Raw genomic sequence first — 23217 nt, forward strand, 5'->3', positions numbered from 1 at the left:
AGGCCAGAGCCTGCACCCTGAACCCCTCCTGCACCCCAACCCCCTGCCCTGAGCCCTCTGCTGCACCCCAACCCCCTGCCCTGAGCCCTCCGTTGCACCCCTCCTGCACCTCAAGCCCCCTTCCACACCACACATGCTCCTGCACACCAACCCCCTGCCCTGAGCCCCCTTGTACACCCCGTACACCTCCTGCACCCCAACCCCTGCCCCAGCCCTACATTCATGGCTCTGCATGTAATTTCCTCATCCAGATGTAACCCTCAGGCCAAAAAGTTTGCCCACCCTTGATCTACAGTATCAGGAGGGCTAGACTGAATACATCCCAGAACACATGGCGGAACTCCACAGTCAGCCTGTGGATACTTAGGGACTCATTTCAGGGCATCAGATAGCTGTTTTCTCAGAGTTTGGCCAGAGTGAAAAGGAGCTCCAGCTGGTCCTTGTTGCCAATGTACAAATTGTTCTTGGGAGTAGTGGACTCTTTACAGGGTCCTCTGGAAGGGCACCTCAGAAAACTATTTCACAGTTGCCATCAACGAGATGTATACCTGGCATTAGGAAAATGCTGGTGATAGTCTCTTCGTCCTCCCTATCTCTCTGCCTGCCTGTAACCATTTGTTGCTTCTTATCTTATACTGTGGGCTGATCTTCACTATGGGGAGAATGATGCTGCTGTAGCAGGGATCAATTTAGCGGGTCTAGTAAAGACCTGCTAAATCGATGACAGAGCACTCTCCAGTCAACCCTTATACTCTAGCTCTCTGAGAAGAGTAAGGGAAGTTGACTGGAGAACATCTCCCATTGATTCAGCAAAGTGAAGACACCGGGGTAAGTTGACCTAAGCTACATCGACTCCAGCTACGTTACTCATGTAGTTGGAGTAGCATAACTTAGGTCAACTTATCCCCATAGTGAAGACAAGCCCTTAGATTGCAAGCTCTTAGGGGCAAAAGCTGTCTTTTTGTTCTGTGTTTGTACCTAGCACAATGGGGTCCTGGTCTGTGACTGGGGCATTGAGGCCCCAACACAATACAAATAATAATAATAATAATAATAATAATAATTGGTGAAGGCCTGGGTCCTTCAAGCCAAAAGGAAGATGAGTGGTTAGAGTCAACAGTTTCCTGAGGGTACAGAGGAGTACCAGGGAGGCTGAATTGGAGAAGCAGCACAGAACAGTTGTGAGGACCTGCTTGGCATCTGGAACCTCCAGTGGCTCAGTGGAGACATAAAAAGAAAAGGAGTACCCGTGGCACCTTAGAGACTAACAAATTTATTAGAGCATAAGCTTTCGTGAGCTACAGCTCACCGGGTACTCCTTTTCTTTTTGCGAATACAGACTAACACGGCTGCTACTCTGAAACCAGTGGAGACATAGATACTCTCCACTAGGATCCCCATTGCTGCCTCATCTTGGGTTGTATTACCTAGTAGGAATTACAGAGCCTTGCCAGTACCACACATGTTGGAGGCCACTGTGACAATAGCCACCAACCTGCACACTGCCACAAGGGGCAAGGCAGCCATCAAGGAGCAGTGTATGCCAGGTTTCACAGAGTATATCTTCATTGCAAAAGAGGTGTGTTCTTAATTAGGGTTAGCTAACTCAAGTTAGCTATCTTGGATTAAAATAGCAGTGAAGAGAAGGCAACTTGATTTTTAACTTGGGTCAGCAGCTTGAGTTTGACGCAAGTTCCCTTATAGAATTTAACTGATGCTGCTAACCTGAGTTAAAAGTCAAGTTGCTGTGTCTTTACTGGTACTTAAAGTTAGCTAACCCCTTTTTTCCTTCACTTAAGACATACCCCTAGTAAACCTGGAGTAAGGGGCTCTGCTAGTGGAATTGGAGACAGCTACTGCTGAAGATTCTGCAGCCACTTGGGCATATGCCCTACTCTGAGAAGCAGGACCCTTTTTGCTGGTGAAGGATTTGGTGGCAACAACTGTTGATAATTTAGTATTACTAACTCTCACAATTTTCTCCCAAATCTTGATATATTTGCTGTTTTCCTTGAATCCTCAGTTCTTGGAATCATGTGATTATTGGTATGTGACGTGAGCATTTATTTTAAAAATAGAAAGTTTCTAGCCCTGAGATTGCAGAGAAAGCTTGAAAACATGAACCCTAAAAGGCTCAAGAATTAAAATAAAATTTATTTTTCTAAAAGTCTATGATTTTTAAGTATCAGGATTTTGATTCTGTGGCTCTAGCAGCTTTCTAAGGTTCTTGGGGAGGTGAGGCACGGTGGGGACAGTAGGTAGGGGATTGGGGACAGATTATTGTTCCTCACAACTGCCCAAGTGTAAGGCCTCTGAGGAAAAGGGTTGGGGCCTTCTATGGCCTTTTTAGATTAGAGGAAAAACTAAAATGAATTAAAAAGAATAAAAAAAAAACAAACAAAAATAAGGGAAGAGGGGGAGGGAAGGAGCAAGCCAAGCTGCCCTCCACCCCCTTTCTGCTGCTCCTTCCCTCTCCATTCCCAAACCAGAAATTGCACTGGTAAAAGCCAGATGGCCAGGTTTAGGATTAGATTTTTACTGGTAAATGTCGGTAAACATCAGTTTCACCATACACATGCAAACCCTTCTCCTCCACCACTCAAGAAAATAAATCTAGCGATAATAATAGAAATTTACAGAGGTCAAACATGAAAGTAAGAAGAATGCTGCTTGAGAATTTATTAGAGTTGGATTTTAAGGCTACTTACTTGGTGTATTTTGAGGTGACATTGACAACTTGTTTTAACAGCTACACATGTTAATTTTGTATCTCAACATCTACTGTCATTAAAAAATACTATTGTCTGACCCTCTCCGCCCCACTCCCCGATAGTCAGCAACTGCAAACATTTAAATGGATTTTAAAAAGCTTAAAAATAAGCATTATTATCTGCCAAAACTATTAAAAATGAAAAAGTGGGGTAACCTCAGGATCCCGGGGACAGCTCAGCGAGGCTGAAGAGTGTGGGCAGAGATCTGGCACCAGAGAAGTTGACAACAGTGATAAGGGGGACGAGGGAGGTAATGATTTAGTTGGGGCTGGTCCTGCGCTGAGCAAGGGGTAGGATCAGACCTCCTGAGGTCTCTTCGAGGAAGTTCCTTTCCGCGGGCTGCACCTGAAACGGCAAACGGGGAGAGAGGGGAGATAAACTAAGCGGGGGAGGGGAGCAAGGGTGACGGGTGTAGCCCTCAACAAGACATCCCGTGCAGTCTAGTGCCACGAAGAAGTGAGGAGAGGCGCCTAAGAACAGGCGCGGACCCACCCACCACGCAAGGGGGCGCGCGCAGGTGCGGGGCGCGGGAGCATTCCTCCTCGCGCATAGGACCACCAGAGCCCCGCCCCAGCCGGCAAGGCGAGGCCTTGTGCTCCGCCCTGAGTGGTTCCGAGGGCTGTCAATTGGGGACGACCCGCGCACGCACTGAGTCGCGCGACGGGCAGCCGTGATTGGGGGAGGGGAGCCAAGAGAGGAAACAAAAACAATCGCCCGGGTGCCGCCATCTTGGGTTCGTTCTGCACACCACACGGTGAATGGGTAGATATGAAATTACCACAGGCGAGCAGCAGCACGGTACGGAGGGCCGTTCGGAGCTGCCAGCCGGACGCTGGGAACGATAAAGCCGGCTCCTTCGGCCGCCGCCGCCCAGAGAAAAGCTCCGGGCTTGGCCTTTCATTATCGTCGACCCCTAAACTCCGCTCCTGGGGGGGCAAAGTTGTTGTGCGTCGCGCCGCTCGGGACACGAGAGGGTTGGAGCCTGCAGCAGTTTCCTCAGAGCAAGGAGTGAGCCGGGGACAGAGCTAGGGGAGGGGGAGAAGAGGGGATTCCCCTCCGCCCCCTTTCCAACCCTCTGCCCAGGGCTTGCCTGGTACTTGGGGTGGGAGGCACAAGGAGAAGGCAGTAGGAGTTCGCCGGGCTTTCAACGCCCGCTCATTGGGGAGTTTTTCTTCCTAAGAAAGCAAAAGTTGGACTGAGTGGAAAATTCTCCAGGTTTCTCTCTTCTAACCACGTTGGGGGCAGGGAGGAAAAATGAATCCATGAGGCGTTGGAAGAGGGTTGTGCATCAAACAGAAGAGCCACAAGTCCAGCACACAGGAGGAAGAAAGCTGTCACCAGCCCAGCAAACACGGATTTACTGGCCACATCCAATCATGTGTATATAATATTGGTACCCTCTCCATCTCCATAGAAGCGGAATTCTCCTAGAAGCACAGCAATCAAGGAAGAAGAGACTTGCCACGAGCCCGTAGATCACCCTCCTCCCCAGCGGTTGGAGACTGCAGGGTTTTTTTTTTTTTTTTTTTTTGTTTTTTCAGTCACTCTTCACTGTTTTAAACACCAAATATAGTCTCTTAGAGGGAATTCTTAAAGGAGTTTGAAATTCTGTGTAGAGGCAAGAATGTCGGAAATGTACAGACTGGGCTGAACGGACAAGGAGAGGATCGCGAAAGTAGGAGGGAGGTGGGAGGAGAGAAGGGGAAACGTGCGGCTTTCATTGACTGGTGAAGGGAAGCCCAGAGATTTACCTTTGTGGAACTGTAAAGGCGTGTTTGTTATATAGCTGTTTTTTCTCTCCCCGTCCTCTTCCTCTGGTCACTCTACATCTTCCAGCATTATTAAAGTAAACGTCAATGTTGCCCACGTGTGGCTGGTAACTTACTTTTTAGACTATTTTATAAAGAAACTGACAAGTTTACAATTCTGTCAGTGGCTTACTTGTTTTTGACGTTTGAAACGGAGATGGAACTACTTGCTCAAACACTACGTGTATAACGGGAGTAAGGTCGAAAATATATTGTTTACTAATTTCAATACAACTTGCCTGATCCAACACGACGAGGGATACTTTACAGAGCTTGATGTGAAAAAAAGCTGAACTGTGCTTCTTTTCCTAAAAGACGGTTTCCGCTGTTGAACTTTTATGGATTCTTAACGGCTTTTTTTTTTTTTCTGAATTGCATTTTTCCACCATTTGTACCGAAGCCAAATGACACGTGTATTTTGAAATGCTTCTCCAAATATATACACCCCTGTATCGGGGATCTCACTAGAAGGAGCTGGAGGGATCGTCAGTATCTAAATAAATCTGATTTTTTTTATAAACACTCTAATCTCCAAAAATGTTGCTTTTAGATTGATTTATAACAGTTTAAATTTAAAGGTGGATTTTTCTATTTGGAAGAACCAAGAAACTCGATAGTAGAAACACCATCTGAATGTTGTAACTGTATTTCGAAAATGGGAGCTGCTACCAAGTTGGCGTTCGCTGTCTTTCTGATCTCTTGTTCTTCAGGTAAGTAAACTTGACTTTTAAACTGAAATTATCTTTGTGGGGTTAGCTAAGACTTGCAAACTTCGATTAGCTTTTCCTTTTTTTAGTATATTTCACTTGGAATAGTTTCTCGTTGACAGTGATTAATTGTTTGACGTGATAAGGTGGTTGTAGATGACGACTGTGGTGATAGCAGCTATTGTGTTCATCTTAAAATATCACAGTTCAGCACTTCTAATGTATGCGGTCTGTAAACTTAAAATTAGTTTTAAATTAGTCCACTGCAGAGTTGATTAAAGGAGTAACTTTAAAGCTAATCATTTAGACTAATACTGTTTTTTAATTGAGTGAGTGTTCTCATGTTTAAAGTGGTCGGCAAATATAACCAAGACATATCTCTAACTTCATTTAGTTTATTCTGAAAGCACTAACTAATGCTATATGGAGAGGGAGTTGGGCGTTTGTGTGTATATGCACGGTACCAAGAGAACGAGGTATGCTTCAAATCCCTATCTAGATATTTTGCAAAACCTAACTTTTTCTTAGCTACCTAATACATGGTGCTGTTTTATAACTTTTAGATACAAAAGGCCAGTTTTAAATTGCTATTTTTAGTCACATGAAATAATGTCGTCTAAGAATTGTTTAGGCTTGTAGAAGCATTTTTCATGGTAGTAACCAGTGTTTTGAAACTCTTAATTCAATTGCATTTATTTGAAACTATCCTTCTCTGAGAGCTTCTGTGATCCACTGATCCTGGGTCTTGTAATTGATTTTCATTTTTTTTTTTTTTTTTTTTTTTTAGTTTTACAACTTGTTCTATACTGACTTTTTTTTTTCCTGATTCCTTTTTGCTTATGAGTGTTGTGCAAAAGTAAAATTACTTAGTAGTCTTAATTGTGATTTGACAACTGGTTTTATCTGATCATATTTTCATTTTGTTTCCCATAGCTGGGTGGCTAGTTTTCTGTAACAAAGCTTTTTTAAAAATTTAGAACCCTGTAATGTATAGAATTTTGCTGAATGATACATTTCCTTGTGGTGGTTAAATGGATGCAGTCTAGTCTTGTGTCTGTAGTGTTATTGATCAGTTCTGTGTGGGCTGAATGTGCTGTGAAATGGCGATCACTGCCAGAGATTAACCAAAAGAGTTACATCTGTTTAAACAGAAGAACATCTTAAAGACAGCATGACCCTTTTTAATATCAGAAAAATGATACCAGCTTTTTAACAAATTTATGTCTTGCATTGAAGTAGTTAGAGCCTTCTTGAAAGCCTCTCTATGAAAGTATGACCTTCAATTTTAATAAGGCTGTCTCTTTTTCTGTTTTTTGTTTTGTTTTCAATCAAATTGCTCTTGAGTTCAGGAACATTTTCTATAGGGGACTCTTTAGTCTTGTTGCATTTTAAAGCGCCTCTTACTTGCATCAGGTCTCTACCTCTTTTTTTTGTCTCTTCATGATGCCTGATTAGAGGACAGGATAGCACAGTGCAGTCCTTTCCTAGGAACCTATTACCTTACTTGCTAATCAATCAGAAGCATTCTTGACCCACACAGGGCAAACCTCCCTAGAGTACTTCTAGCCACTATTGTTCTTGGCAACAGTAGACCAGAAACTGAATGTTAATTTTTTCTATGACAATGGAATTAACTTGTACAAGGCCAGCAGGAAGCTGCTTAAAATATTATAGAATGCATTTCATAACTATTGTAAAATATTAATGTTTTTCAGTTATTCTGAAGTGTCATAGCAAATATTTCTGTGTAATGGAGTATTTCAGAGTTTATAAAGCATTCCTGATCTAGCTATATAAATGGTTAATGTATCCTGTTAGAAATGTGACTATTCTTATTCTGAGGCTACTTAAGCTTCTTAATATGAAATAACATGAACATACAGGCAAATGTAGTGTTTCTGCTGATCATGTTGATTTTTATGTAGCATGAAATCTAGCATGGCAAAATTATAAATATTTTTTTTTAAACTCTGAAGTTTAGAATAAAATGATTTTCCCCACTAATCTGGATTTCTGCTTTAGCCTTTAAGTATGTTGGCCAGTGTGAAGAAACTTTTACAACTTAATTCTAAGGTTGCTATTGATATTCCTTCATTGTGGTTGCAAGTCTCCAGCTCCTCTTAATGGGTGTTCACTGAACATTTTGGGTCTACAAGCAATCGCTAAAGTTATGTGCACAGCGTAATCATCATAATCATCTGTCCTTTTTAAAATGGCACATTGCTTCTTGCAAGAGCTGGGGGTGGGGTCTGTAATTTTGGGGCATTTTGCCTTAATAAATACTGATTTCAGATTTATTTGGATTCCCTCACCTCTTCTAAATCAAAATCCAGCCCTTTTTACAGAAGAAACCAAAATATCTTTCACTCTAACATGACGATGGAAAAGGCTTAATGCCTCTTCCTCATGCTACCTTCCCCTTTAGTACTCGTTCCTAAATCACAGTGATTACCCCAAGAGATAATCACATGTGGGAATGTATGCATCAGTACGAACCACAGAGAGTAAGATAGAAACTAAATAGAATACCTAATCAAAGTTGTCAGTGGTCCTTTCACGTGCTGTATGTATACTTCAATTCAGAAAGTGTTTTCCTTTATTTAATTAAAAAAAAAAAAAAGGCAAAGTAACCAGGGCCCTATGGCTCATGGATACATTTGCTATGCATCTGCCTATTAATGGTACAAGAAATAAAAATTGCACTCTTGTAACAAACTTCTCATTGTTTAACTTGGAGGTGATTTACAGTTTCTTCAGAAAAGAGGGAAGTATGCTTCCCCCACACCTCCTTTTTGCTGGAGTTTATACCTTAACATCAGGAATGCCAGGGCTGGTCTTCCTTGGCTTTCTTGTATGTCTTGAAGTATGTGTACTGTGATGCCTTCTCCCTCATCTTTTAACTGAAGGGGAGTGGTTAAAACTTTCTGCAAGGTTTCTTGACAATATGCAGTCATTGGCAGTGTTAAAAGAAATGTGACTTTTTTTTAACACTTAAATTAAAGAAACCTTTCTCACCTGTGGCTTAGCTTTCACTGTCTTGATACTTGTGAGGTTGTCATTTCAATAATTCTCCAGCTTTGAGTCTCTTGTATTTTATTTCCAAAAATAAAAAAAGTCTTCAGTTGCTTATGCCTTTTAAAAAAACAAAACTGCCTTAAGCATGCCAAAGAAGCAAGCAAACAAAAGGGTGCTAGACCAATTTTTCACTTATTTGCAGGTCTCCCTCAATTTACTCAATTTTTGGAGAGGCTCTTGTGTTTCAAAGAAAATGGTAGATCCAAAATTCTTCTATAGTGTTTAAAAAAAAAAAAAAAATCTTCTGTGCCCTCTTACAGAGACTACTTTTTCCTCCCCTTAGTAAAAGTTCAAATACATTTTTCAGATATCAGAGAAATAATTACTAAGTCTAATATTCTTAAAGGTTTGAAGGAACAATGTTAGCTATTCTCAAAGAGCAGAAGAAAATGGGTGATGAGTTCTTTAACTAGTGAGTAGAATTTTTCAGACTTTTTTCCCCGCAAGTAACCATGGCAGTACTTAAGAATCCTGCCAACAATTCAGGAGCATCATTTATGTATTTGACTCCAAGGGTGTACTCCCACCAGTAATCAATCTGTGCTTAGTGGTTGAACCCTCAAGCACTTTATCTGTAAAATAAAGTGATTAAACACTTAAAAGTGTGTACAGTACATCTTTAAAAAGTAATACCAAGTTCCTATTTGTACATAAAAGAACAGTAGCAGCACAATTTTTGGCTTTTCAGTTCACCATTAGTGACAGATGCTCTGAACACAATCTTTGCAGCACTGTTGACAGTAGCCTTTTATGATAGTTTTCAAACATGGCTACTACACCAGACAGGTGTGACTAAATTAGGTTACATCCCTATTGTGGCCTTACATTAATGTTATTGCTATGCTCCGAAACAGTACAATAGAGTTTCTGAGGGAGGTCTAATATTTTTGCTAATTTAAAAAAAAATACTGTTAATATGGGACATGGAAGCAATATTGCAATTGTTTTAACAGATGTTTGAAAACTTCAGTATTGTTCTAGGAGAACTGTGCTTGACAACTGTTTAATGAACACGGTTTTAGCTAGCAGAGTTCTGTTGCTGTATATCTGCTATGGACACGTCTTTTAGTAAGAGCTGCTTAAGAATTACTGCTTTCCGAGTAGCAGCCGTGTTAGTCTGTATTCGCAAAAAGAAAAGGAGTACTTGTGGCACCTTAGAGACTAACAAATTTATTAGAGCATAAGCTTTCGTGAGCTACAGCTCACTTCATCGGATGCATTTGATGAAGTGAGCTGTAGCTCACGAAAGCTTATGCTCTAATAAATGTCAGTCAGTCTTTAAGGTGCCACAAGTACTCCTTCTCTTTTTAAGAATTACTGTTACATATGCCCAGTGCTGTAGAAGCTTCTCTGTTTGGGGCTAAGGCATTGCCATACTACGTTGCAGCTGCGAAAGGATGACTATTGCAATCCTGGTATATGGGTCTTAATAGCTTTCAGCTGTTTTTTATAGCTTGCTTCAACATCTAAGTGGCATTCCTGCTCTTTATGCCAAAAAATTCCTCAGGACTTCATCTCAACTTGCATACAAATAACAGAAAAACAGCTTGTTTAACCTTTCCTAGTATATATCTAAGTATATATCCTAGTATATATCTAACTTCTGAGGTTGGCAGCAATTAGTATGGGAGTCTTCTAAAGTGATTGCTTTTCCTACATCTCACTTGAAAAGGCCCTCAGTTCCATTTTAAATTTCTGGCATATAAACAATCTGACCTGGATCTCATTTTTGCAACTTATTTCACTCTGAACTAGGTGTTCTTTCTGAAGTAACATCACACTTCTCTTTCCAAGTCCATGAAGCCACACAGTAACATAAAAATGTTTTACTTTACACAGAAGACATGGGAGGCAAATTTATTGGGTAGAAATAGTCAAGTCTAGCCATTTGGAGAACTATATGACTTGGCATTAAAGTTTAATGTAGCAATGTCCAGACCTGAAAGAAGGGTTGAGCTAACATGGTGTGGAAAAAGGCAGTAATAAACTGGGATGTTAGAGGATTCTGCAGGACACACTTCTCCACCCTTTAAATCTGTTTTCTGTTGGTGCTTCTGAATGATAAGTTGATTAGTCAGTTGTTAGACCATGAGGAAGCAGCCAAAAAAAAAAAAAGGCAGAAGGTTCTGGTTTAGCATCCAGAAAGTGTTCTTGAGAATGGGAACTTGTTAAATGAGAGACAGATTCCAAGTGCATCATTTTGTGTTTGTGTGATACTTCAATAACGCCGTTAGAGTGTCACGGAAGGATTGCTTACAAGGCACTTTTTCTGTTCTTTCCCTCTGGAAACATGGTGTTGATTCAAAGTGGTATTGTAGGACTTAATTCTCATTTACTTTCTTCCTGCAGGGTATGTAACAAATTTATCTTTTTTTTTTAATCTCAGGAAGTGCTGTCCAACCGCTTGACAAGATAGATGCCATACCACAGAAAATGTAGGCTTATCGCCATATTGCTCAAATCCCAAACCCCTATAGCTAGAAATGGAGGACATATGTTAATTAAGCCAAATACTTTTTAATTCCTGAAAATGTTCCATGGCACATACCTGCACTAGCTGTTGCAAAGATACGACTCTGAAATAGTTTAACACTACAGTAGAATACTACTTGGCTACAAGGAGAAAAACGGATGGAATTTTCACAGAACAGGGTTCCATGAATTGCTTATTTAGAGCAGGTTTCAAAGTAGCAACCATGTTAGTCTGTATCTGCAAAAAGAACAAGAGAACTAACAAATTTAGAGACTAACAAATTTATTTTAGTATAAGCTTTCTTGGGCTATAGCGCACTTCATCAGATGCATAGAATGGAACCTATAGTTACATACATACAGAGAACATGAAAAGGTGGAAGTTGCCATACCAACTCTAAGAGGCTAATTAAGATGAGCTGTTATCAGCAGGAGAAAAAAAAACACCATCTGCTCAAGAAACTCCCTAAAAAAGCACAGAAACAGATCTGTGCAGACACATGCCTGGAACCCCAACCAGGGATATTCTGTTTGCTACCCAAGATCCATAAACCTGGAAAACCTAGACGCCCCATCATCTCAGGCATTGGCACCCTAATAGCAGGATTATCTGGCTATGTAGACTCTCTCCTCAGGCCCTATGCTACTAACACTCCCAGCTGTCTTCGTGACGCCACTGACTTCCTGAGGAAACTACAGTCCATGGGTGATCTTCCAGAAAACACCATCCTGGCCACTATGGATGTAGAAGCCCTCTACACCAACATTCCACACAAAAATGGACTACAAGCTATCAGGAACAGTATCCCCAATAATGTCACAGCAAACCTGGTGGCTGACGTTTGACTTTTTCCTGAACCACAACTATTTGACATTTGGGGACAAAGTATATCTTCAAGTCAGTGGCACTTTTATGGGTACCCACATGGCCCCACAGTATGCCAACTTTTTTACTGCTGACTTAGAACAATGCTTCCTTAGCTCTCTTCCCCTCATGCCCTTACTCTGCTTGCACTACATGGATGACAACTTCATCGTCTGGACCAATGGAAAAGAAGCCCTTGAGAAATTCCACCATGATTTCAACAATTTTCATCCCACCATCAACCTCAGCCTGGACCAGTCCACACAAGCGGTCCATTTCCTGTACACTACGGTGCTAATAAGCGATGGTCACATAAACAGTACCCTATATCGGAAACCTACTGACTGCTATACTTGCCTACATGCCTCTAGCTTTAAACCAGGACACACCACACAGTCCATTGTCTACAGACAAGCTCTACGATGCAACTGCATTTGCTTCAATTCCTCAGACAGAGACAAACGCCTACAAGATCTCTTTCAAGAATGCTTACAACTATAATACCCACCTGCTGAAGTGAAGAAACAGATTGACAGAGCCAGAGTACCCAGGAGTCACCTATTACAGGACAGGCCCAACAAAGAAAACAACAGAACGCCACTAGCCATCACCTTCAGCCCCCAACTAAAACCCTCTCCAACGCATCAAGGATCTACAACCTATTCTGAAAGATGATCCCTCACTCTCACAGATCTTGGGAGACAGACCAGTTCTCGCTTACAGACAGCCCCCCCAACCTGAAGCAAATACTCACTAGCAACCACACAACAAAAACACTAACCCAGGAACCTATCCTTGCAACAAAGCCCAGTGCCAACTCTGTCCACATCTATTCAGGTGACACCATCATAGTACCTAATCACATCAGGCACATTACCAGGGGCTCGTTCACCTGCATATCTACCAATGTGATATGTGCCAGCAATGCCCCTCTGCCATGTACATTGGCTAAACCAGACAGTCTCTACGCAAAGGAATAAATGGACACAAATATGACATCAGGAATCCTAACATTCAAAAACTGGTAGGAGAATACTTCAGCTCTCTAGTCACTCAGTAACAGACTTAAAGGTGGTAATTTTGCAACAGAAAAACTTGAAAAACAGACTCCAATGAGAAACCGCTGCACTGGAATTAATATGCAAACTAGATACCATTAACCTGGGCTTGAATAGAGACTGGGAGTGGCTGGGTCATTTCACAAATTGAATCTATTTCCCCATGTTAAGTATCTTCATACCTTCTTGTCAACTGTCTGAAATGGGCCATCTTGATTATCACAAGTTTTTTTTTTTTTTTTTTTTTCCTTCCGCTGATCATAGCGCCTCTTAATAGCCTCGAGAGTTGGTATGGCAACTTTGACCTTTTCATGTTCTTTGTATGTGTGTAAATATATCTTCGTACTATATGTTCCATTCTATGCATCTGATGAAGTTGGCTGTAGCCCATGAAAGCTTATGTTCTATAAATTTAGAGACTAAAATTTATTTGAAGTTGGATTTTTTTTTTAGAAAGCGATTTTTATACAATCGATTGGATGTGTCTCCACTTAAGACCATTAAGTCGTTAGAATGCGTCCACAGTACCAAGGCTAGTGTCGACTAGCCACACAGACCCAATTCTCTAGGATGATCAATTCACCCCTCCTCCCACTGTGTGTCTAACAGCAGGGATGATTTCTGTTCAGCCACAGGCAAACTGCTCAGCAGGAACAGCCATCTATGAATATCCCTTAATAAAATTTCCCTATTTCAACCAGGTATGGTTGAACGATGTCACGCTCCTGAGGATAACACTCTCACAGAGAGAGAGAGAGAGAGCAAGGATAGATGTTACTTGAATGCCAGCAAACACCAGGACCGTACGCTGCCATGCTTTTGTTATGCAGTGATTTAAGACTATGTGCTGCTGGCCTGCCGTGGTAAAGTGTCCTACCATGGAGGATGGAATAAGGCTGCCCTCCCCAGAAACCTTTTGTAAAGGCTTTGGGAGTACCTCCAGGAGAGCTTCACTGAGATGTCCCTGGAGTATTTCTGCTCCATCCCATATACTTTAACAGATTTTTCCAGTAACTGTACTGGCTGCGAATGCGTCCCAAGTCTTCAGGGCAAATTTATCATTAAACACGCTTGCTTTTAAACTGTGTATTATATTTACAAAGGTGCACTCACCAGAGGTCCCTTCTCCACCTACTGGGTCTGGGAGCCCGCCTTCGGTGGGTTGGGAGGGTACTAGATCTAAGGTGAAAAACAGTTCCTGGCTGTCAGGGAAAACAGTTTCTCCACTTGCTTGTTGTGCTTCAACCTCCTCCTCGTCCTCAAACTCCGCATCCCTATTGCTTGAGAGTCCATTGATGGAGTCCGCGCACAGGGCTGGGGTAGTTCTAGGGGCACCCCCTAGAATGGCATGCAGCTCATCATAGCAGCGGCATGTCTGGGGCTCTGACCTGGAGTGGCCATTTGCTTCTCTAGTTCTTTGGTAGGCTTGCCTGAGCTCCTTAAGTTTCATGTGGCACTGCTGTGGGTCCCTGTTACAGCCTCTGTCCTTTTATGCCCTTGGAGGTTGTGTGTTTTTCAAATATTTTGGCATTTCATCTTTTGGAACAGAATTCTGATAGCACAGATTTGTCTCTCCATACACGATCATATCCAGTACCTCCTGTTCGGTCCATGCTGGAGCTCTTTTGCGATTCTGGGACTGCATGTCACCTGTGCTGATGAGCTCACCATGCTGGCTAGACAAGAAAAGAAATTCAAAAGTTCCTGGGGCTTTTCCTGTGTACCTGGCCAGTGCATCTGAGTTGAGAGTGCTTCCAAAGCGGTCACAATGGAGTACTCCGGGATAGCTCCTGGAGGCCAATACCATCAAATTTGGACCCAGCGGGGTAGATTTCAGTGCTAATCAACTTGTCGGGGAGGAGTACAGAAATCGGTTTTAAGAGCCCTTGAAGTCGGGGGAAAAAATGGCTTCGTAGTGTGTATGGGTGCAGGGCTAAACTGATCTAACGCTGCTAAATCCGACCTAAACTCATAGTGTAGACCAGGACTAAGGTGCCATAAGTACTCTTTTTATTTAGAGTGGTAGCTGGAAACACACTTTTAAGTGTGGCTAGAAAAAAATGGACAAAGTTTGTATGCTACTGGAAATCTAAATCTTTAAGTTAAATATGAAACTACTGGAGATGATGGGAGAAGGCAACATCCGAGCGAAAAGCTCATTTCTCCCACTCTGCCCTCCCTCAGCTGCTGAGATGGTGATGGTTGTGGTTTGTTGATTCTGCCTTTTTGGAGAGAAGGCTTTATCTTTTGTATCCATTTCTAGTTAGTAGATGTCAGACAAATTTTGAAGGTGTATCATTTTCTAGTAGCCAGGAGAAAGGAGGCTTGCTTTTTTTTCTTTCTGCTCAATCTTCTTTTGCCTCCCTACCCCAAAATCTTGCGGAAGCTCTACCCCACTTCACTAGTAGGGGGCTCTGGAAAGGTGGGGCAGGATGGTTCTCATCCATTCTAAGCCCCCTGCATCCTTTCTTTCTTCCATCATCAGTGATACCAGGGCTTCCTTCTTTTAAACTGTTCCATGCAGCAGTGTGGACATGGCATATTTACAATTTTATTGTCAGTAGATTTCTGAATAGCAGCAGTTTAACCTGAAGTCCTGTTGACTTAATTCCACTCTCCTGATGTGTATAATGAGCAGCAGAAGATACTTGAAACTTTATGCAGATTCAGGAAGCGAATGTTGCATGGTTTTGTAAGGTTACTTTAGCATTCCTAAAGGCTAGAATAAAAAGAGTACTTGTGGCACCTTGGAGACTAACAAATTTATTTGAGCATAAGCTTTCGTGAGCTACGGCTCCCTTCATCTACTGATCACATAATTTTTTAGCTTGGTTTCACATTATCTTTACTTTCCAATCACGCTTTTTTTTTTTTTAACAAATTTTTGATTAAGCAATTACATATTGATTTGACCCAGCCCATACCACTGGAAATAGTCACTCCAGACTGAGGCACCTGAATCTCAAAAACATGTATTTTTTTCATAGGGCATTTTTTTTTTTCATTTGGTTATCTCTAACTTTGGGCTTAAAGGCTGCCCAAGCTGTTGTAGTGGTTTGTCCTTGTATTTTAAAACATTGCAGACATGCGTTTTTGTTAAAGCATCCCTGCAAATGTGAACTCTAGTCCCGTTTTGAAGAGTTTAGATATTGTGTATGCTCCCATGTTCCCCAGCAGGACTGTGTGGTTTTACAATCAGTTCACTAGTTTAAAAAAAAAAAAATTCTCCCACCTCTATTGCTGTGGGAAAGAAACACACAAACAGGGGAATGGTATGACTGACTGAAATCACTGACATCAAATGCATAACATAGTCAGACTTAAATGGGTGCAGAAATATCCTGGGGTACGTCTACACTACGAAACTATGTCGAATTTATAGAAGTTGGTTTTATAGAAAGCGTTTTTGCACAATCGAGTGTGCGTCCCCACACTAATGCTCTAAGTGCATGTAGTCGGCGGACTGTGTCCACAGTATCGAGGCAACCGTCTACTTTCGGAGCTTTGCACTGTGGGTAGCTATCCCACAGTTCCCGCAGTCTCCACCGCCCATTTGAATTCTGGGTAGAAATCTCAGTGCCTGATGGGGCTAAAACATTGTCACGGGTGGTTCTGGGTACGTATCGTCAGGACCCCGTTCCCTCCCTCCCTCCGTAAAAGCAAGGGCAGACAATCGTTTTGCGCCTTTTTTCTTCAGTTACCTGTGCAGACGCCATACCACGGCAAGCATGGAGCCCGCTCAGCTAACCATCACCGTATGTCTCCTGGGTGCTGGCAGACACGGTACTGCATTGTCACACAGCAGCAGTTTATTGCCTTTTGGCAGCAGACTGTGCAGTATGACTGGTAGCTGTCGTCGACGTAGTCCTGGGTGCTCTTTTAACCGGGTGCCCGGGCAAACATGGGAGTGACTCAGCCAGGTAATTTCCCTTGTTTCGTCCAATGGCGATTGAGTCCTACCAGCAGTGCACTGTCTTTTAATCTGCAGCTAGCAGAAGACGATGGCCAGTAGTCATACTGCACCATCTTCTGCCGAGCACCCAGGAGGTGACGATGGCTAGCGGTCGTAATGCACAGTCTGCTGCCAGCATGATGTATAAAGATAGATGAAGTGGCTCAAAACAAGAAATAGACCAGATTTGTGTTGTATTCATTTTCTCCTCCCTCTCTCCCTCCCTCTCTCCCTCTGTGAAATCAACAGCCTGCTAAACCCAGTTTTGAGTTCTATCCTTCAGGTGGCCGTTCAGTTTCTCGCAAAGCCACCCCCTTCGTTGATTTTAATTCCCTGTAAGCCAACCCTGTAAGCCATGTCGTCAGTCGTGCCTCCTTCCATCAGGGCAACAACAGACTATCGTTCTGCACCTTTTTTCTATGCAGATGCCATACCACGGCAAGTATGGAGCCCGCTCAGATCACTTTGGCAATTTGGAGCACATTAAACACCACACGCATTATCTAGCAAGATATGCAGCACCAAAACCTGGCAAAGCGAAACCAGGCAAGTAGGTGACGTCAGCGCGGTTACGAGAGTGATGAGGACATGGACACGGACTTCTCTCAAAGCACATGCTCTGGTAATGTGGCCGTCATGGTGCTAATGGGGCAGGCTCGTGCGGTGGAACGCAGATTCTGGGCCTGGGAAACAAGCACAGACTGGTGGGACCGCATAATGTTGCAGGTCTGGGACAATTCCCAGTGGCTGCAAAACTTTCACATGCATAAGGGCACTTTCATGGAACTTTGACTTGCTTTCCCCTGCCCTGAGGCGCAAGAATACCAAGATGAGAGTCGCCCTCACAGTTGAGAAGCAAATGGCAATAGCCCTGTGGAAGCTTGCAATGCCAGACAGTTACCAGTCAGGCGGGAATCAATTTGGAGTAGGCAAATCTACTGTGGGGGCTGCTGTGATGCAAGTAGCCAACGCAATCAAAGATCTGCTGATATCAAGGGTAGTGACCCTGGGAAATGTGCAGATCATAGTGGATGGCTTTGCTGCAATGGGATTCCCCAACTGTGGTGGGGCCACAGACAGAACTCGTATCCCTATCTTGGCACCGGAGCACCAAGCCAGCAAGTACATAAACCGCAAGGGATACTTTTCAATAGTGCTGCAAGCACTGGTGGATCACGAGGGACGTTTCTCCAACATGAACGTGGGATGGCCGGGAAAGGTGCATGACTCTCGCATCTTCAGGAACTCTGGTCTGTTTCAAAAGCTGCAGGAAGGGACTTTCTTCCCAGACCAGAAAATAACCGTTGGGGATGTTGAAATGCCTATAGTTATCCTTGGGGACCCAGCCTACCCCTTAATGCCATGGCTCATGAAGCCATACATAGGCAGCCTGGAGAGTAGTCAGGAGCTGTTGAACTACAGGCTAAGCAAGTGTAGAATGGTGGTAGAATGTGCATTTGGACGTTTAAAAGCGCGCTGGTGCAGTTTACTGACTCGGTTAGACCTCAGCGAAATCAATATTCCCACTGTTGTTACTGCTTGCTGTGCACTGCACGATATCTGTGAGAGTAAGGGGGAGACGTTTATGGTGGGGTGGGAGGTTGAGGCAAATCGCCTGGCTGCTGGATAGACACAGCCAGACACCAGGGCGGTTAGAAGAGCACAGGAGGGTGTGGTGCCCATCAGAGAAGCTTTGAAAACCAGTTTCATGACTGGCCAGGCTTCGGTGTGAAAGTTCTGTTTGCTTCTCCTTGATGAAACCCCCCGCCCCTTGGCTCACTCTACTTCCCTGTAGAAGCTAACCACCCTCCCCACCTCCCTTTGATCACCGCTTGCAGAGGCAATAGTCGTTGCTTCATTCATGCATTCTTTATTAATTCATCACACAAATAGGGGGATAATTACCAAGGTACCCCAGGAGGGGTGGTGGAGGAGGGAAGGGCAAGACCACAGAGCACTTTAAAATTTTAAAACTTATTGAATGCCAGCCTTCTGTTACTTGGGCAATCCTCTGGGGTGGAGTGGCTGGGTGGCCGGAGGCCCCCCTACCGCGTTCTTGGGCGTCTGGTTGAAGAGGCTATGGAACTTAGGGAGGAGGGCAGTTGGTTACACAGGGGCTGTAGCGGCAGTCTGTGCTCCTGCTGCCTTTCCTGCAGCTCAACCATACACTGGAGCATATTAGTTAGATCCTCCAGCAGCCTCAGCATTGAATCCTGCCTCCTCTCATCACGCTGCCGCCTGCTTTCCTCTTCAGCCCACCACCTCTCCTCCTGGTCATTTTGTGCTTTCCTGCACTCTGACATTGTCTGCCTCCGTGCATTCGTCTGTGCTCTGTCAGTGTGGGAGGACAGCATGAGCTTGGAGAACATTTCATAGTGACTGTGGGTTTTTTTTTTCACCTTCTAATCTTTGCTAGCCTCTCGGAAGGAGAAGATCCTATGATCCTTGAAACACATGCAGCTGGTGGAGGGTAAAAAAAAAAAAAAAAAGGGACAGTGGTATTTGAAAAGACCCATTTTATAGAACAATGGGTACACTCTTTCACGGTAAACTTTGCTGTTAACATTACATACATAGCACATGTGTTTTCGTTACAAGGTCGCATTTTTGCCTCCCCCCATCGCGTGGCTAACAGCGGGGAACATTTCTGTTCAGCCATAGGCAAATGGCCCAGCAGAAACGGGCACCTCTGAATGTCCCCTTAAGAAAAGCACCCTATTTCAACCAGGTGACCATGAATGTTATCACTCTCCTGAGGATAACACAGAGAGATAAAGAATGGATGATGTTTGAACGCCAGCCAACGTACACTGCAATGCTTTGGTCTACAATGATTCCCGAGTATGTGCTACTGGCCTGGAGTGGTAAAGTGTCCTACCATGGTAGATGGAATAAGGCTGCCCTCCCAGAAACCTTTTGCAAAGGCTTTGGGAGTATATCCAGGAGAGCCACGAATGCCAGGGCAAATTAATCATTAAACATGCTGGCTTTTAAACCTTGTATAGTATTTTAAAAGGTACACTCACCAGAGGTTCCTTCTCCGCCTGGTGGGTCTGGGAGGCAGCCTTGGGTGGGTTTGGGGGTACTGGCTCCAGGTCCAGGGTGAGAAATAGTTCCTGGCTGTCGGGAAAATCGGTTTCTCTGCTTGTTTGCTGTGAGCTGTCTACAACCTCATCATCATCGTCTTCCTCATCCCCAAAACCTGCTTCCGTGTTGCCTCCATCTCCATTGAAGGAGTCAAACACCGCGGCTGGGGTATTGGTGGCTGAACCCCCTAAAATGGCATGCAGCTCATCATAGAAGCGGCATGTTTGGGGCTCTGACCCGGAGTGGCCGTTCGCCTCTCTGGTTTTCTGGTAGGCTTGCCTCAGCTCCTTAAGTTTCATGCGGCACTGCTTCGGGTCCCTGTTATGGCCTCTGTCTTTCATGCCCTGGGAGGTTTTCACAAATGTTTTGGCATTTTGAGAACTAGAACGTAGTTCTGATGGCACGGATTCCTCTCCCCATACAGTGATCAGATCCTGTACCTCCCGTTCAATCCATGCTGGAGCTCTTTTGCGATTCTGGGACTCCATCATGGTCACCCCTGCTGATGAGCCCCGCATGGTGACCTGCAGCTTGCCACACTGGCCAAACAGGAAACTGAAATTGAAAAGTTCGCAGGCCTTTTCCTGTCTACCTGGTCAGTGCATCTGAGTTGAGAGTGCTGTCCAGAGCGGTCACAATGGAGCACTCTGGGATAGCTCCCGGAGGCCAATCCCATCTAATTGCATCCACAGTACCCCAAATTCAACCCAGCAAAACCGATTTCAGCGCTAATCCCCTTTGTCGGGGGTGGAGTAAGGAAATCTATTTTAAGAGCCCTTTAAGTCGGAAAAAAGCGCTTCGTCATGTTGACGGGTGCAGGGTTACATCGATTTAACACTACTAAATTCAATGTCAATGCCTAGTGTAGACCAGGGCTTAGTTGTAGTAATATTGGGTGTTAATTGGTAACACTAAATACTTTACACTGATATTATTTAAGTTGATATGCATTTTAAATGGCAAAGTTTTATTTGGTTTATTTATTTTATGTGGCTTGAGATCTCACAGTTGCAAAGCATAAGCCTATTCACTGTTTCACGCAATTACAGAACTTTAAAGAGAACTGACAAATCTGAAATGGAGCAGAAATTTGCTATGTAATTTAGCTGGTAATACCTTTTCTGCTTTTTCCTGTGGAGATATTTTAAACTGGGACAAGTGCTGCTGCTTTTTTTTTCCTTTATGCTGCTTTTCTTAGTGAAGGTTGTGGTGGCAGTATGGAGAGTAGGGAGGCCCAGATCTCCTTTTCCTCTGCAACAGGTTCCAGCTTCTCCTGGGGGATTCCCTAGTGTTCCCATGCCAGCTGGGAAATATAATTTTTCCAGTGTGTCCTGGGCTAGCTTTGGGACAGTGGGATGTGCCTGGTAGAGTTCCAACGGAAGCCTCCCAGGGAGCATCGTTATCAGGTGCCTGAACCACATCTACCGGCTCTTCTTGATCTGGAGGAGTAGCGGCTCTACTCTGAGGCCCTCCTGAATAGCTGAGCTAGTCACCACATCTTGGAGGGGAAGCCCAGTCACCCCGCAGAGAAACCTCATTTCTGTGACTTGTACCTGTGATCTCATTTTTTCAGTCATTATCCAAAGTTCATGATCATAGGTGAGGATGGGGACATAGAGCGACCAGTAAACGGAGAGTTTCGTATGAAAACTCAGCTCCCGCTTCACCACCATGGATCAGTACAGTGCCTGCATCACTGCCGCCACCATTACACCAATCTGCTGGTTGGTCTCTCGCTCCTGTTTACCATCACTTGTGAACAAGACCCCTAGATACTTGAACTCATCCACTAAGGGCAGCTACTCTCCCTTACCTAGAATGCAGTCCACTTTCTTGCAGGAGGGGACCATGACCTCTGATTTGGAGGTGCTGATTCTCATCCCAACCTCTTCACACTTAGTCGTGAAACATTTGAGTGCATGTCAGAGATTGCACTCTGAAGAAGCAAGAAGGACCTCATCTGCAAAGCAAGATGCCACCTCTGAGTCCCCATACTGGATGCACTCCACAGTTCTGCTGGGTTTTGATATCCTGTCCATGAAAATCACCAACAGGAGTGGGGACAACACCCACCTTGAATGATCTCTACTTAATGTCAAGAATACAAACACAACTCTCACTCTGAGAGTAGAGAGACCGGATAGCACACACAGGTGGCACTGACACATCGTACTCCCGCAGCACTTCCCACAAGACACCTTGGAGAACGCTGTCGTATGCCTTTTCCAGGTCTACAAAACAAAGGTAGACTGGATTAGCAAATTCCCATGATGCCTCAAGTATCTGCAAGACAGCAAAGAGTTGATCTGTTTTTCCATGGCCAGGATGGAATCTGCATTGTTCTTTCTGAATCAGGTTCAATTAATGGGCGTAACCTCTCCTCCAGCACCCTGGCTTAGGCTTCGCCGGTGAGGCAGAGGAGTGTGATTTTTCTTCTATAGTCGGAACACACCCTGTGGTCTCCTTTCTTAAAGATTGGGACCACCACGTAGAATCATAGAATATCAGGGTTGGAAGGGACCTCAGGAGGAACATCAGTTTGCCAGTCCAGAGGAACTGCACCTGCCTTCCATGCCACATTGAAGAAGCGAGTTAACCATGACATTCCCAACGTTGTCCAGTGCTTTCATCATCTCCAGGTGAATCTCCTCCATCCCTGCTGACTCTATCACTACGAAGGCACTGTACCATTGTATCAACTTCAGCATCCGAAAGAGATCCAATCTCTCACTGGAGGTTTCTGGTGCTGCCTTCTGAAAGGGGGGTGTGCCCATTGGGGCAGAGGTGGGCAAACTTTTTGGCCCAAGGGCCACATTTTGGAATAGAAATTGTATGGCAGGCCATGAATACTCATAAAATTGGGGTTGGGGTGTGGGAGAGGGTGAGGGCTCTGGGGTGGTGCCAGAAATAAGGAATTTTGGATGGGGGGGGCCTCCAGGCTGGGATCAAGGGCTTTGGAGGCGGGAGGGGGATCAGGGCAGGGGGTGGAGCATGGGAAGAGGCTAAGGGGTGCAGGCTTCTAGCAGCGGTTATCTCAAGTGGCTCCCGGAAGCAGCGGCATGTCCCTTTTCTGACTCCTACACAGAGGCACGGCCAGGCAGCTCTGCATGCTGCCCCCTCCACAGGCATCGCTTCCATTGGAGCAGGGCCATTGGAGTGCATAGGACCTATAGAGAGGCCATGCCGCAACTTCTGAGAGCTGCGTGGTGTGGCCCCCAATCCTGCTCCCCAGATGGAGTGCTGGAGTGGGGCAAGCCCCAGACCCCACACCCCAATGGAAGCTCGCAGGCCAGCTTAAAATGGCTCATGGGCCGGATTTGGCCCGCAGGCCGTAGTTTGCCCACTGCTGGGTTGAGGAGTTTCTCAAAGTTCTCCTTCCACGTCTCTACCTTCTCAGTCAAGGTTAGCGTTTCACAGTCCTT

General features: G+C 44.3%; 1 protein-coding gene across 2 annotated transcripts in view; it reads left to right on the forward strand.

Annotated features, from left to right (window-relative positions):
• Positions 1-3355: 3355 nt before the first annotated feature.
• ACVR2A (activin A receptor type 2A) overlaps positions 3356-23217 on the forward strand; it is a 119230-nt gene continuing 99368 nt past the window's right edge. The window contains exon 1 of one of the 2 annotated variants that reach the window (XM_038421158.2): positions 3356-5289. In XM_038421158.2, coding sequence (XP_038277086.1) covers positions 5235-5289 — 55 coding nt within the window. In that variant the 5' untranslated portion in view covers positions 3356-5234. The remainder of the gene's footprint in view (positions 5290-23217) is intronic. The other variant, XM_038421157.2, reaches the window with a different exon arrangement.

The sequence above is a fragment of the Dermochelys coriacea genome, chromosome 11, assembly GCF_009764565.3.
Source record: "Dermochelys coriacea isolate rDerCor1 chromosome 11, rDerCor1.pri.v4, whole genome shotgun sequence".
Taxonomy (NCBI): Eukaryota; Metazoa; Chordata; order Testudines; family Dermochelyidae; genus Dermochelys; species Dermochelys coriacea.